Here is a 14,325-nt window from a genome sequence, read left to right as displayed (position 1 = left end):
AGGGAAAGGGACACTTAATGTGATCCTTGTGAAGCAGTACTATACTTGATTTCAACAGACAGTGCTGTTTTCTATGTTGTTGGTGTCATACTTTATTTTGTGCCTCCTCCCTCTCCTTTTTTCTTGGGGATGGGGTGGGGTGTTTATGGGCTGTATAACATCATACCAACCTAGCTGTAAGGATTCAGTTGCAGAAAGAATTAACTTATTTTTCTTCCCACCCCCCCCTCCCCCCAGTAGTCATATTTAAAGTCTGATTTTTAACTTTTAAGATTTATTCTATTTGCTATTTTAATGTATTTAATAAAAGTGTTGTGAGGGAGCTCAGGAGGCCTCTAGTTTAAAGTCCTGCTAAAAGCAGGGAGAACATTGAATTCAGACTAGGTTTCTTAGGGCTCTGCCCAGCTAGGTCTTGAAAACCTTAGAGGACAGAGATCCCAAAGACTCTCTCTGCAGCCTGTTGCAGTGCCTGGCTAGTCTTCATGGTGAAGAATTCTCTTCCTTATGTCAGCTTGGAACATCCTCTGTTTTAGGGTCATAGAATTATTTAGGTTGGAAAGGACCTCTAAGATCATCAAGTTCAACCATTGATCTAACACTGCTAAGCCCACCAGAGGGTTAATCACGGCTTCTTGTGCTCCCATCACACACTTCAGTGGCTTCCATCTTCATGATAACCTCCTAGATATCAGAGAGCTGCTGTTTAGTCCCCCGAAGCTTTCTCTTCGCCATTGTAAACAAGTACAATTCCCTCAGTATATCCTTGTAGGGAGAGTGCTCGGGTCCCCCTGAGCATGTTGTTGGCCCTCCAGTTTATTGGTGTTCTTCTTGTAATGGACACATACACACACAGCTGGCTGCTGACCAGAGTATAGTGTGGTGAGTAAATAGTCAATTCCCTTAATATCTGCCTTTGTACTGTTAATATAAACAAGAGTGTTGTTAGCCTTTTTCGTTGGTAGGGTGCAGTGTTGATTCATGATCAGTTACTAAAACCTTCCAGGTGATTGATGGTTGCCTTAAAGCTAAGTCATCTGGCATGTGTATCTCAGGTACTGCTTTTGTTAGGGGTATGTTCTGATTTAGTCTAATGTTTTTGTTATTTCAGCCCTGCAAAGTTTTCTCTGCCCACTGGACTGGTTCGTCTAGTTAATAAGCAGATCAACTGGCACCTAGTACTTGCAAGGTAACCAGCCTACATGCTTTTTCATTTTTGGCAGGAGTGAAGACATTAATGTTTCCTCTCCTCCCCCCACCATCCCCATTGGTAGCAATGCTGAGTTAATACTGTGCTAAGATAGTGTTATTCTTTTTGGTCAGGAGAAATACTGGAGGCTTTCACAGGTAGCCTTGGGAAAGAAAAGTCAGTCTGCTCTGTGGGGACTTCCATGCTGCTTTCCTTCATTTAATGCATCTCTCACTCAGGTCTGAATGTCCCTCTAACTTCTGAGCCAAAGTGGCTTGCAGTGCAGTAGTTGACAAACTCAAGTGATCAGTTTAAGACCTCTAAATCAGCAGGATACATAATATAAATTGTTTATCTTAAATTGCCCTCAAGACTTACCTGCTATTTTATGTATAGAGAAGTGAGTTCCAAGGCTAGAACCAGCTGTTCTGCAGTAACTTGATCAGCATCAGTGAGATCACTGGCTTTTAAAAATAAGCATAAATATATACAGAAAAATAGTTAAATGACATGAAGACATGTTTTAGTTTATTATATATTATTACTGAATATGATCATTGGTTCAGCAAGAGCTCTGTGCTGTTGAGATGGTGATTCTTTGAGGGGAGTGATGAGCTCTTTTGATGCACAGCATGCCAGTTGCAATGTGGCATGTCAGGTACAAAGACTGGAGGTCTGCTCCTAAGGAGGCAATGTAACTTACTGAAGTGTGGTAGTTGTTTATTCCAGAAAACGCAATACATAGGTTTAAATATTTCTGTTATAAAATTATCCATAAGCAACATCTGATTCTGAAACTCCCTGTGGCAAGCTTTTAGACATTTTTTCTGTTTTCTTAGTGCCACTAAAAAAGAGTGGCAGATACATTTCGGTGATATGAGAGGAACCTTATTATAGTGCTGATTTTTTTTTTTTTTTATATCTAACCTTACAGAAAGGTTAAAAAGAGCTCTGATGCACATTTTGTAAGGACTGGACTGGACTTCAAATGAACTTTCACACCTGTGTTTTTCTCTTTCAGCAATGGTAAATTGTTGGCAGTTGTTCAAGACCAATGTGTAGAAATCAGGTAACTTAGTATTACCTACAACTTCATGACTACAGTTGTGGAGTTCTAAGACACTGTTTCTATTCATGTACTAATCATACTTTAAAAGATTTTCCTGGTGTGTGGTTTTTTTTTTAATGCTATATATTGTGAACGTAGTCTATGGAATAATCATAAAACATATTATCACTTAGAAAGCAGAAACCTTCTGTTTCTTCTTAGTCCTTGGCTGTTTTCTATTTAAAAAAACCACCACAACAAAACCTCTCTCAACCCCCCCCCCCCCCCCCCCTAATTATAAATGTTACATAGCTTTATATAAACGTCTACCTGTGTATCTCTTTTTGCAAAATTAATGAAGATGCTTCAAAATACTAACCCCAAGTCAACTAACCCCAAATCATGGTCGTTCTAACCTTTGCTTTTCTGTTCCCCCTAGAAATTATCTCCTAATAAATGGGGCAAGGAGCTAGTATTCTGCTTCTCTGTAGAGAAGCTGGCATGTATAATACTTCACCTTATTTTACAAGTTATGTGGATTGCTGTAAAGGCTGATGCTTTCCCTTTTTCTTCTGCTCTCTAACAACAAGCTCTCCTTTGCCCACTCAAGAACACATTTAGCTGTAGAATGGATCTTGATTGAGTGTGTTTACTTGTTTCACAAAAATCCATTTGCTAGAAGGTCAGACCTTCTATTTATATGTAAAAGAAGCAAGTGTATGAAAATTGTTCAATCAGAAGTGGTGTGAACACCATAAATGTCAGCTTATAGACTGTAAAATAAATCTTGTGTTTCAAGTGTATTAAGTATATTCTTGCATTGTTTCTAAAATTGTAGCATAGAGAATACAGACTAGTTTTTTTTTTCTGAAGTTACATACTGAAGTTCTGAAATGCTGCTGTCCTATTTTGAACAGCATTACTACTAAATGAAGGATATTACTATTTATGTGTTGGGAGGATGTTTTCTAAAATGCTATTGTTATTTACTGCAGCTGCCTAAGGGTGAAGGCTACTGTGCCTCTTTGAACAAGTACTTAAATGCATGCAGGCCTTTGAATTTTGCACTTGGAGTATTTTTATAGTGTTCTGTTTATTCTGGAATATTGAATAGTGGTTTTATTTTTTCTTATTTAAATCCATCGGAGTCTTTTTCTGCAGGTCTGCAAAAGATGACTTTGGATCCATAGTTGGAAAATGTCAAGGTGGTGTTGGTTTACGTTAAAGAAAATGTTGTAACTTCTTAAAAGCACTGGCAAGAATCTCTTGATTTTGCTTTGTGACTAGCTCCATTACCCTCCCTCCCCCTCTTCTTCTCATAATGATTAACATATAAAAGCTGAATCTGAAATGAAATGGTAGTTAAAATTAATGGGTTTGGGAGATGCAGCAGGTGTTGGCGGTGGTGTGGGGTTTTTCTTTTTTCTTCTCTGAAATAAGCTTGTAATGATGGTAAGCGCCCTGCATTTTTTGATGCAGTTGACTTTGTTCTGTTTAAAGGACTATATTTATATTCAGCTTTTTAATAACTTTCTTCCTTTTTCATAGTGCCAAAGGATCCTAACCCTCAGTGGAGGAGGGTGGCATGGAGTCATGATTGTACGTTGCTTGCTTATGCTGAAAGCACTGGAACAGTGAGAGTGTTTGACCTAATGGGTAGCGAGCTTTTGGTCATTTCACCGGTAGGTGCTCTCTTATATTAAATATGAATGTAGCAGAACTTTTTGTAAGGATAAAGGGTAGTTTCCACTCTTAAGCCTTTTTTAATCATGGCTTATTTTGGTACAAAGGCTTACAGTATGAGTACCTTGCACAAATGTACTACAGTGAAGTGTTTATCATATGATGGCTATATTATAGTTAAACTGAAGTCTTGTAGCACTCACAAAGTGTATTCTTTGCGCTGTTGTATCTAGGCAGAATCTTCATCTTTCTTTTTGTTAGAATTGTGGCAGATCTGCAGGTACATCAGATTGTGGAAGTATAGAATGACCTAATTACCATGTGTGCATATATCATTAAAATTTGTAGTACTATTACAAATCTGCAGTTTATATGCAGAGTCACTTATATGTCAAGAAATATTGCTGATGGAGCAATATGAGGATTTTGTTTTCTTGGTATGAGAATAGTTAGTTGCTATTGGCTTGTTCCACATAATATATTTTATTTTGCATATTCAAAGATTGTATTAATTTGTAATTAATTTGGGAAGGTAGCTCAAGTGTATTTCCTTAATATATTGTCTTTGCAGACTTTATAATAATAATATTTATTTAAATTGAAGGTAAAAGGAAGTGTATTTTGTTAGTAATACAAACTGAAATTTTATTTTTTAATATGTTTTTATACAATAAATTCCTAGTTCTTTTGGCATTTAATATTTTTTTTTCTTTTTCCCTAAATCCCTTTCTCTCTCAATGTGTCTCTGCATTTTTGGGTAAAGACAGCAAGTTTTCCAGGAGATTTGAGTTATGCCATTGCTGGACTGATTTTTCTAGAATATAAAGCAAGTGCCCAATGGTCAGCTGAACTGCTTGTTGTTAATTATCGTGGAGAACTGAGAAGTTACCTTGTAAGGTAAGCATGCATTTTGACTTCCTTTGAGGAGGCACAGTGAATTTCAAAGAAATTCTTTCCACACATTATAAAGAAAATAAATCTGAAATAGTATGTTATTTTTCTTCCCATACTTAGTGTTGGAACAAATCAAGGCTTTCAAGAAAGTCATAGTTTCAGCTTTAGCAGCCATTATGCCCATGGAATAACTGCTGTCATTTATCATCCTGGTCACAGGTAAGTGTTCTGTTCGCTACCTGCCAACAAAATGGAAATGATGAACAGAAGTGGCAAAATAAATATTGAAGTGTGTTGGATAAGGAGGGAGAGAAAAAAATAATCTATTTTACAATTGGTATTTAGTGAATTAGTAATAACAAGTCATGTATCTTACCTATGGAGGAAGCCCTGGTTGGTGATCTCACTCAACTTGATTTTCATTATTGCATTAGTAATGTCCTTTTCTGTTCAAGTACCTTGCATAAGCAGCATTTTTTAGGATGTCAGGAGTAGCTTCAGAAGATGGTTTTGAATTTGATGGGGGGTAAAGGCTGGTGTATAGGTTGGTTGGGTTTTTTTTCCCTGTCTGGATTTGACTGCTGGATTTGTTGGGCAGCCCATTTTCCCTAGTGTTCTGGCTGGAACTGCCAGGATTTGGTATTTGGAGTTGTCTTGTGATGCATTTTTTTTTTTCTATTAGTAATGTATTGGGTACAGATAACATACTTGAAAGGTGGACTAGTTGACTGCCTGCTCTTGAACCAGATGTAGGTGGAATAGGTTCTGGTTGGCCAATTATGTTAAATATGTGCCTGCCTTTTTAATATCTACTTGTTCTATTGCAAGATAAACTCGGCAAATTATTTTTCTACTTCTCTTCAGTTGTAGGGACTAAACTTCCTTCTAGATATGTCTTCTATTAGATCTTATAGAACTGAACTAGTCGTGCACTATGTTGTATCACTTCATTGTTTTAAACAGAAATTAGGCTTGGCTATAGAATACCAGAAAAAAATCGCTGTTTAAAAACTTTATCTCATTCTTCAATGCTAAGTGAGCTGTCCTGTTTATCTTAGAAAAAAAATAATTCGTGAGAAGCAGTGTTCTTCTAGCTTGTTACTTTGAGAGATTAATTTTGAGTGGTTTTTTTTCTTTCTACCTAGTTCATATCTCTTAATTCCACATAATTAATATTCAGTATACAAAATATAGAGTTTTGAGGTAATAGGTGTGGGTTATGGAGCTTTGGTAGTGCTATCTGACCAGACAACAGAACCTACTCATCCTTTTATTTGAGCAGACCAGGGTTAATGGTTCTTGAGACTTGTTTCCAAAGTTATCTTTTCTGCTTGTAATATTAGGAAGTAGATTGATTTTAACAGTGAGTGTTGCAAAGAATATCGATTAATATTCAAAGTATGGTCAAATAATTATTCTGACAATTATAATAGATGGATGGGCTTGCCTTTCATTTTTGGTGCATTTCTGAGTAAATGATGTCAGAACTGTTAATAGGTTCATCCATTATAAGAGTTTAACAAGAAAATATACAGAAAATCAGCTGCTGTAGTTGTCAGCCAGATAATATGGATATTGCTTTGTGTATGCTTCTTGCCTTAGAGTTTTAAAAGAGGAGAGAGGAAAGAGGAAAAAGTTTCTTGTTTTCCTGATTTCCTCTCACCTCCAAGAGAAGTAATAGCTTTGGTTTTCCTACTACTCTTAAAAGATATTAGGTTAATGTTTTTAGAACTTGATATTAGTGTGAAGTAAAAGCAGGAGAAAATGCTGGCTTTGTGCTTAGAATAGCTTATTCAGAATGTTAGTAATTAAAGTTATATTTTTATGGAAGCTTATGGTTGGCGTGGTGTTGTTGTTGTTTTCTATATTCCATATTTGTTAGGGACAGAAATGCCCTTTCCTTACATGAAAACGTGATTATATCTGCTGCTGAAATAGTAAGTTTGCATGATGTGTCGCATACACATTCAGGAATTACTTGTTTTTACCAGGAAATACCATGATGCATTCCATGAAAACAGAAAGTTGGGTAGAGTCCCCTGTGATTGTAGTATCTCCTCCTAAGTGCAGCCACTTTAGTGCAGCTTAGTAAAGTTGAAAAATTGGTACTTGAAAGAATGTACAAGTGGATGGAAAGTAGAAAGAACTGATGTTTTGCCCTTCATGTAGGCAGGTTTATTCTGTTTTGAACTTACTCTGTGGTAGAGGACTTCTATCTGACAGTAAAGAACTCTAAATTCATGAGCAGAGTCTTTTGCTGAAATTGTCATTATCCAGCAAAATCCCAGGAGTTGAAGGGAGGCAGTTTCCTTATATTGTATATTCAAGGAAATTGTAAATACATATGAACTCTTCCAAGTTTTCACTTTCAGTAATTTGAACTTTGATCACTTAGCACAAAGTGACAAAGGTGAACTTACATTGTCTTGCATTTCATTTAGTTTCAAATCGTGAAGTTATACTGGTCTATCTCCACTGTGAGCCTTGACTTACTGCTCTCTATATTGCCATATATTTGCTCGTTACCTATTACAGTGCAATAAAATAGCACTAAAGAACTTAATATGCTTAATTTTGTCAACTAGATGTATGATAATTGCAAAGAGAATATGTCAGTAGGGCATGTATCAGAGTCTGTAGGAAAACTTGAAACAATAGCGTTGGGAAAAAGTCTAATAATGAGTTTCACTGCTCTTGAAAAGTGTTATATACCTTAATTTAGATGCCTAAATTAATGTTGGTGTTTTCATCTAATCTGGATGATGGAATTTATGGTGCACTGTAGTTAACAAAACTTAAAATTTTGTCTGCCTCTGTGAGCTCTTTGTAGGCACTAACAGAAGGTTCAACACCAGCTTATTTTGAGTATCTTAATCTGGAGCTGAATGTCTTACTTCAGGGTTATCTGCCATTGTTACAAAAAATGTTTGTTACTAGAGCCTGAAATTTGTGATGACTATAGGAGATAAAAGGTTTTAGAATCAGTTGGAATTTGCTTGTTGTAACAAAGCTGATGAATGAAGAAATGTGTAGAAGTCTCAAGTTTTTCTTGGGTGTCTCCATTGAACTTGCTGTTATTGAGGCCAGCATTAATTATACTAGCTATTTTCAGCTCAACTTACAACCTTTGAAATGAAGTACACTTGAGGTATTGCAAGGGCAGCCATTTTTATGAGACTGAAGAACTTATGGAGATAATCTAATCCATTCCCCTTCATAGCAGGGACCACTAGAACAGGTTGCTTGCAGCCATATACCTGCAGTCCAAGCACTTGCACATCTGTATCCTCTCCTAGGAGGATGGTCTGATGTGTGGGGGTAGCTGCTCCAGTTGGGTGCTGGGACTGAGCCTGGCGGTGCTTCACCACAATTGCAGAGAACATGTTCAGAGTTTCTAGCCATGATTTTCTGCAAATCGCTGCACAAAATACTTGGCTGTGCTCTAGGTCTGGCACTTACATAAGTCTTTTTCTAGGACTTGTTGAAAGGGTTCCTAACCCTTACTGATCAGGAGTCAGCTGGAACAAAAGCTCAAAGCACCCTTTGATCAGAAACAGTTGGCAGACCTTGTTAAAACCTAGAGCTTGTTAGGTAGCTCTTCCTGGCAATGGCAGGCGTTGTGAAGTTCCTCAAAGGCTTCCCAGGAGTCCTGTGATGATTCCAGGAGTATGTAGAAGACTAAGCAGATCTAGAAATGGAGCCCAGAAATTGCTGCACAAACTGCTGCTTGCTAGCTGTGGCATGTGTAGAGAATACATGCAAGAATAAATATTATTTGGGTTTTTAACACTTTAAGTACTAAAGGATGTTGCGTTGACCTTGATTTCCATAGCAGCATGATAGAAAGGAAAGTTTTATTTACAGAGTTACTATTAAGTGTCATATATTAAAGTGGCTTTGTGACCTATCTGGAGTGGCATAAAACTACAGCTGATACAATGGGATTTAAGAACCCAAGTATTTGGCCAGGAAAAGTAGTTTTTTAAATTACTGAGACAAAATAAAAAAGTTGTTGGCATGGTATCTGTTTCTTCAGACTGAGACTAACTTAAAAAAAAAAAAAAAGTAAATGGGGGAAAATAAACCCCTCTCCTGTTGCTGTTTCCAGTCTACCTGTCACCTTGTTATTTTGGAGTCATCTCCTGTCTAGTCCTGAAAAAATAATTGGTAAACAAGGCCAGATCTTTGCTGAGGCTCTCAGGAGTACCTTTCATTTTCTTTTGATGTCAGTGTTGTTATTCATCTTAATAGTTTCTGTCCCTGCTGTTGTATTTTGCTCTCTGAAAAGCTTTTTAAATTTTTAAGTACGTGCTGCCCTGATGAATTTCTCTGCAGTCCTGAGAGAAGGCTTTTTGTCTTGAGGTTGTGTGTTTTGTGCGTATCTAAACTGATATGACATCTTCATTCCAGCTGTCATTGGGTTTCATTTATCCTAAAAAATATTTCTGAATTATAAATACATTGCACTGCATGTGACAATTTTTCTGAAATTTCTTTGAAAAGATTTATCTTGATGGAGTTTTTGAGAGCTAGTTTAGGCAGTTTTGGAGCTCTTGCTGTCACTATTATTGACAGTTCTTCTCTTTGTCTTTGTGCTACTATTTGTCTCACAGTCACCCCTGGCACAGTTCGGTCAATTGTAATTGAGTTTGTCACTGCTGCTGTTGCAACATGCCAGTGAATTAAAAATTTCAATGGAAGTTGAAGCTTATGGGAGAATTCATGTGCCTATGGATGGACAGGACTATAGAGAAATTAATATTCCAAAGGATTGTGCCAGCTGTGTTGTGGCAAATTCATGCAGTTCTTGTTTACTGATTTTTGGTTTTTATTTTTTTTTTAAAGCTTTCCCCAAGAAAGCCTGCAAAAGAGACACATCAAACTCATTTTCTATGCTAAAAAAAAGTTAGGACATTGATCACTTAGTGTCACACAGATCATTATGCATAGATCTTGCCAATATCTTCCCATGTTTTAAGATATGTTTTCATGATATTGGACTGTGCGCTCAGATGTTTGGGTACCCAAACGTTTTTATTCTGGGCTAGCTAAAATGGACGTAAACTGCATTGTTTGCAATTGGACATAAACTGGATCATACCCCTACAACAGGGTAGATAAAGTATTTTGCCCTGAACCCTATTGGTGCTATTACAAGGAATTTCATGTGGTGCGCTATGTCTGTGCTGAAAACTTGGGTTTTTTTGGGTTGGTTTGGTTTTTTTATATGTGGTATGTGCTGCAAGATACTTGAAAACTTACTACTTTTTTTTTGTTTTTAACTGAAGTTCCTCAGAAGAATGATAGCACATCTAAACAATGGCTTTTGTACAAGTTGGGGGCAGCTCTTTTCTTCTTTGGTTAGTGGCAGCATGTCAAGCTTCTCTGATAGAACAATTGTAGGCAGAGGAAAGTTGCAGGAAAAGGTCAGGGAGAAAGAAAATAAAAAGATATGCAGAAGGGATATTTAATTGGATTGTTAGCAGCGTGGATTATTAATTGGATGACACTTAATATGTGAAATTTTTCTCTTCCCAAATGTGTTTTTCCCCCAGTAAGCAGCAGAAAATTTGGTATTAAAATATTTTGTGTAGTTCTGAGAACTACGTTGTTTATTGGTGGCTGTACCTTGTGTTTTTCCATGTTCCTGAAGGACTGATGTTCTTTCCAAGCCTTCCTTGGTGAAAGTCACTTTCTTCATGAAAGAATAGCAAACTGTTCAAGTAGTTTATAGGATTTGCTGTCGTCCCAAAGTTGAATGAAATTAAACTTGCTTTGTTGTCCTGCTTATTGTTTCTGATTTAATTTCCTCAGTTGCTTGAATATGGAATTACTTAAATACTCTGGTTTTCAATGTCTGCCTTTTCATTATTGTTACTTTTAACCAACCCCAGTACTTTCTTTTTGAGTCCTGGTACCAGAGATATCCTCAGATCAAGCTTGTGCTTGGTATGACTTCCAGAACAAAGTGCTATTACTAGTATTTTGTGTTAAAGTGGTGTCTTTGTATGTTCCTCTGAGTTCCTGTCCAGATACTTAGTTGAATTGCCCAACTAGTTGACCAGAATAAGCCACCAGATGAAAACCAAACAGTTGTGTTGATTGGAAACTGTTAAAATGTAGAGCAACTTGGGTTCATTTAAGATCTGAAGTTTGTCACGTAAGAGGCTTAATGCAGTCATATTACTAGCTCGTTCAGGAAAGATGTGTTCACTGTAGGAATTCTTTGGTATTTTAACAATGGGACTGCTGTGCTTACTGAGCGACAGTAGTATTCTCTGTTTAACAAGTAGCTTTTATGATGAAGCTGCTTCTGCAATCTCCATAATGCTGAAGTACAGTTCTCCCTTGCTGCTGTGTCTAATGCCATGTTCTGCTAATTGTTCTTATCTGCATAACCCAGTTGCTTTGTTAAGTATCTACAGGAAAGCTATGATAGGTGAGTTTTGTCTGCTTTTCTCCTGTGTTACTACTACAAAAAATGTATGCTAATTACTCAAGAAGCACGTTTGCTGGTCAGGTTACCAGTTTTAAGGGGTCTGAAATATGATCTGCGCTACTCATGGTAGATTTCCTTGACTTTCATAGGAATCCATTTGTTCCTTAAATAATATGATAGTTTTTTCTTGGAAGAAGGAAGAAGAAACCACTGTGTCATGGATGCACAGCCAGAGCAATTTACATGCTCTAAAGTTAAAGAACACCACCTTAAGAAAGAAATAATGACTCTTAGCTGTGCTATGCTTTACTTTCTGATCATAAGAACAATGTAAAATTACCTATTCTTCTGTTAATTATGGTATACTGAGAGTCTCCTATTGCTGTTTTTGAGAAAAATAGTGAAAGTGATTCCTGTTTTGCTGGCTTAGGCAACTCTTTACATTACAAAACAACTAAAACTCTTTAAGAACCTGAACAGACTGTGAGCATCCGTGGTATAAATCATCTTGCTGTATATTTCTGAATAGCTTGAAACCTGGGAATGTTAAATATGTTCTGCTGACCTGTTAAAGGGGATTAAATGGGGAAGGATTTATTTTTTCCCTTTTTTCTTCTTTTTTTCTTTCAGTTGACTTTTGCAGATAATGCTTTGGAATACACTCAGATCGCAGCTGAGAGCTATATGACTGTCAGCCACTAGGTGGCAGAGCATCTCAAGAGTAATGCAGAGATTGAAAATTGATAAAGGAGTGTTCTCAGGGCTGAACTCCTGGCTCTTCCAATCTGTGCCTTTTTTGCAGATACTTTACTTTTTGATGGGTTGTTCACTGAAATGATGCTTCCAAACAGACCTGTTAGTTTTTGTCAGAGCAGTTATCAGTTAAATATAAAACTCCTTGCTAATAAAGTGAGTTTCAAGGGAAAATATTTTGATACATTTTAGTGGTAATTAGCAATGATTGTAAGGCTTCCCTCAAAGTTCTTAAAATGTCATCTACTGCATGTAACAAAACTATTGCATGCACATTTATAATCAGTAGGGTGGCTTTAGAAAAGAAAATTGGAAAACCTTGATGCGTTAAATTCTTCAATAAAAGAGAAATAGCTTTAGTACCACATCTGAATAAGTGGAAACCTAATAGTTAAACAGAATGACCACAGCTTTTCATAAGCTTAAGCTGTAATTGTTAGCATTCCTTGTGGGTAAGGAGAAGCTCAAATTTGTAGCCAGACGTATTTTGTTTTAAATGTTGGGAATTGGGCCCTATTTGGAAAGCAAATAACAAAATAACAAAAAAAAAACCCCACCAAGTGTTACTCAGGTAATATTTAAGTCTTTTTAAACTTCAGGGTGTTTATTCACAGACAAAGCTTATTGGGGCTGTTGGGTATCAGTCTTTTTGTTACTGCAAGCAAACTGCTCTAGTTTTGTCTTAAGACAATTACCCCCCCCCCCCCCCCCCCCCCCCCCCGTTTATGTGGCAGTATATAAAACCATAATATGTCTTTGTATTTTACAGACTTCTCCTTGTAGGAGGCTGTGAAATGGATGAAGATGGAGTATCTAAAGCAACTGGTTGTGGGATATCTGCTTGGAGAGTTCTGTCAGGCTCTCCCCATTATAAACAGGTCACTAGTTATGAAGATGATGTTAGAACAGTAAGTATGTTTCCTTGTTTTACTGGATGAATATTGCCACCAATAGAATTATCTAATTGGAAGTTCAATATTAATCTCTTTTTGAAAGAAGAATTTAAGGCAATATTTTATTGTTTTGTAAGCTACGATGTAAGTTATATCTTCCCTCTCAGCATCAGTCTATCTTTGCTTTTTCTGTAGTATGTTTTGAACTTTTAAGTTCTTGATTATCACTTGTGGTTTAAAAAACAAACAAACAAACTAAAGACACAACAAAAATGGTAGTGTGGAAATAAACAATCTCCTTTGTTGTTTACTGGGATATGTTACATGTCTTTGCTGGAAAAAACTCCAGTTATTTTTGTCTTTTTGTTACTTCATAACAAAAGGCAGCGCGCCTGAAATAAATGTTTCCGTTTAAGTCTGACTCTTGACATCTTTTGCTTCTAGTATAAGTAAATGTTTTATTTGGTAACAGCTGCTGTGTGGATAAAGTGCAATCAATCTACAGTATACTGAGATAAATTCCAATATTTGCTCTTATATAGGAATTGCTTAGTATTAAAAGTGAGCTGTTAATTTCACTGCACATGGGTAGTGCTTTTCTGTGGCATGATACATACCTGATGAAATGGGCAAAGTTATACAAACTGGGGTTTACTATCCTTGCATTATTTTGAAGTAGGCTGTATTAAGGAAGTTTAAAGAAACCTGCATAGTTGTTTTAGTACTTTAGATATGACTTTGGTTTTGGTACATAAAAAAATGTATGAGATTGTCTCTCATTGTGTGATGTGTTTCTGTTGTTTACAGGCACAGAGAAGAGGATTATTAAGGATTATGAATTTAAAATTTTACAGCAGGCGGGGAACAGAACAGGTATTAAAGTCTAGGTCTACCTCAGAAATGTTTTTTACTAACACAATTGACTATTAATGACTGCCTGAGAGACCGATTGAAACTAGTTTTTAATTTATGCAACTTAAGAATTAAGATTTCTATAATACGTATCAAAAATAATAAGCTTTTAGCAGTAAATGGAGTAGCTTGCCATTTATTTGGCTTTTAAAAAAAATCCAGTTCATCTGCTGAAGCTTGAATCTTTTATTTTCAGCATACTGACAGGAACAGGTCTAGAGATGTAGAGTTCAATATTAAATGTAAATTTTTTTCAGAAAGGAAGGTATAAAAAGCCTCCTAGTTATTTGTTCATGAATGTAATGATAATAGCATGTTAGATGTGTTGCATGTTCTACAAGAGGAGAGTGAATTGTGATGATGTTTCTCAAATACGTGCCCAAGAGAGAAATAAGAGGAACAAACCTCAGCCTTTTTCACTACCCCACTTCAACTAGAAGGCAAAATAAAAATCCCTTACCTTACAACCCAAAATTCTCATACAGTGTTGGGAAGAAAAAATGAGTGGATTCAAACT

General features: G+C 36.5%; 1 protein-coding gene across 1 annotated transcript in view; it reads left to right on the top strand.

Moving 5' to 3' along the window:
- NBAS (NBAS subunit of NRZ tethering complex) overlaps positions 1 to 14,325 on the top strand; it is a 183,678-nt gene that overhangs the window by 6,674 nt on the left and 162,679 nt on the right. The window contains exons 4-11 of the mRNA XM_055713511.1: positions 1,109 to 1,186; positions 2,208 to 2,255; positions 3,396 to 3,439; positions 3,783 to 3,916; positions 4,681 to 4,814; positions 4,932 to 5,030; positions 12,773 to 12,911; positions 13,704 to 13,769. Of these exons, the coding sequence (XP_055569486.1) occupies positions 1,109 to 1,186; positions 2,208 to 2,255; positions 3,396 to 3,439; positions 3,783 to 3,916; positions 4,681 to 4,814; positions 4,932 to 5,030; positions 12,773 to 12,911; positions 13,704 to 13,769 (742 nt within the window). The remainder of the gene's footprint in view (positions 1 to 1,108; positions 1,187 to 2,207; positions 2,256 to 3,395; positions 3,440 to 3,782; positions 3,917 to 4,680; positions 4,815 to 4,931; positions 5,031 to 12,772; positions 12,912 to 13,703; positions 13,770 to 14,325) is intronic.

Source organism: Falco cherrug, chromosome 6, assembly GCF_023634085.1.
Source record: "Falco cherrug isolate bFalChe1 chromosome 6, bFalChe1.pri, whole genome shotgun sequence".
In the NCBI taxonomy this organism is placed as follows: Eukaryota; Metazoa; Chordata; class Aves; order Falconiformes; family Falconidae; genus Falco; species Falco cherrug.
Note: the sequence above shows the minus strand (reverse complement) of the source record. Positions and strands in the feature narration are given on the sequence as shown.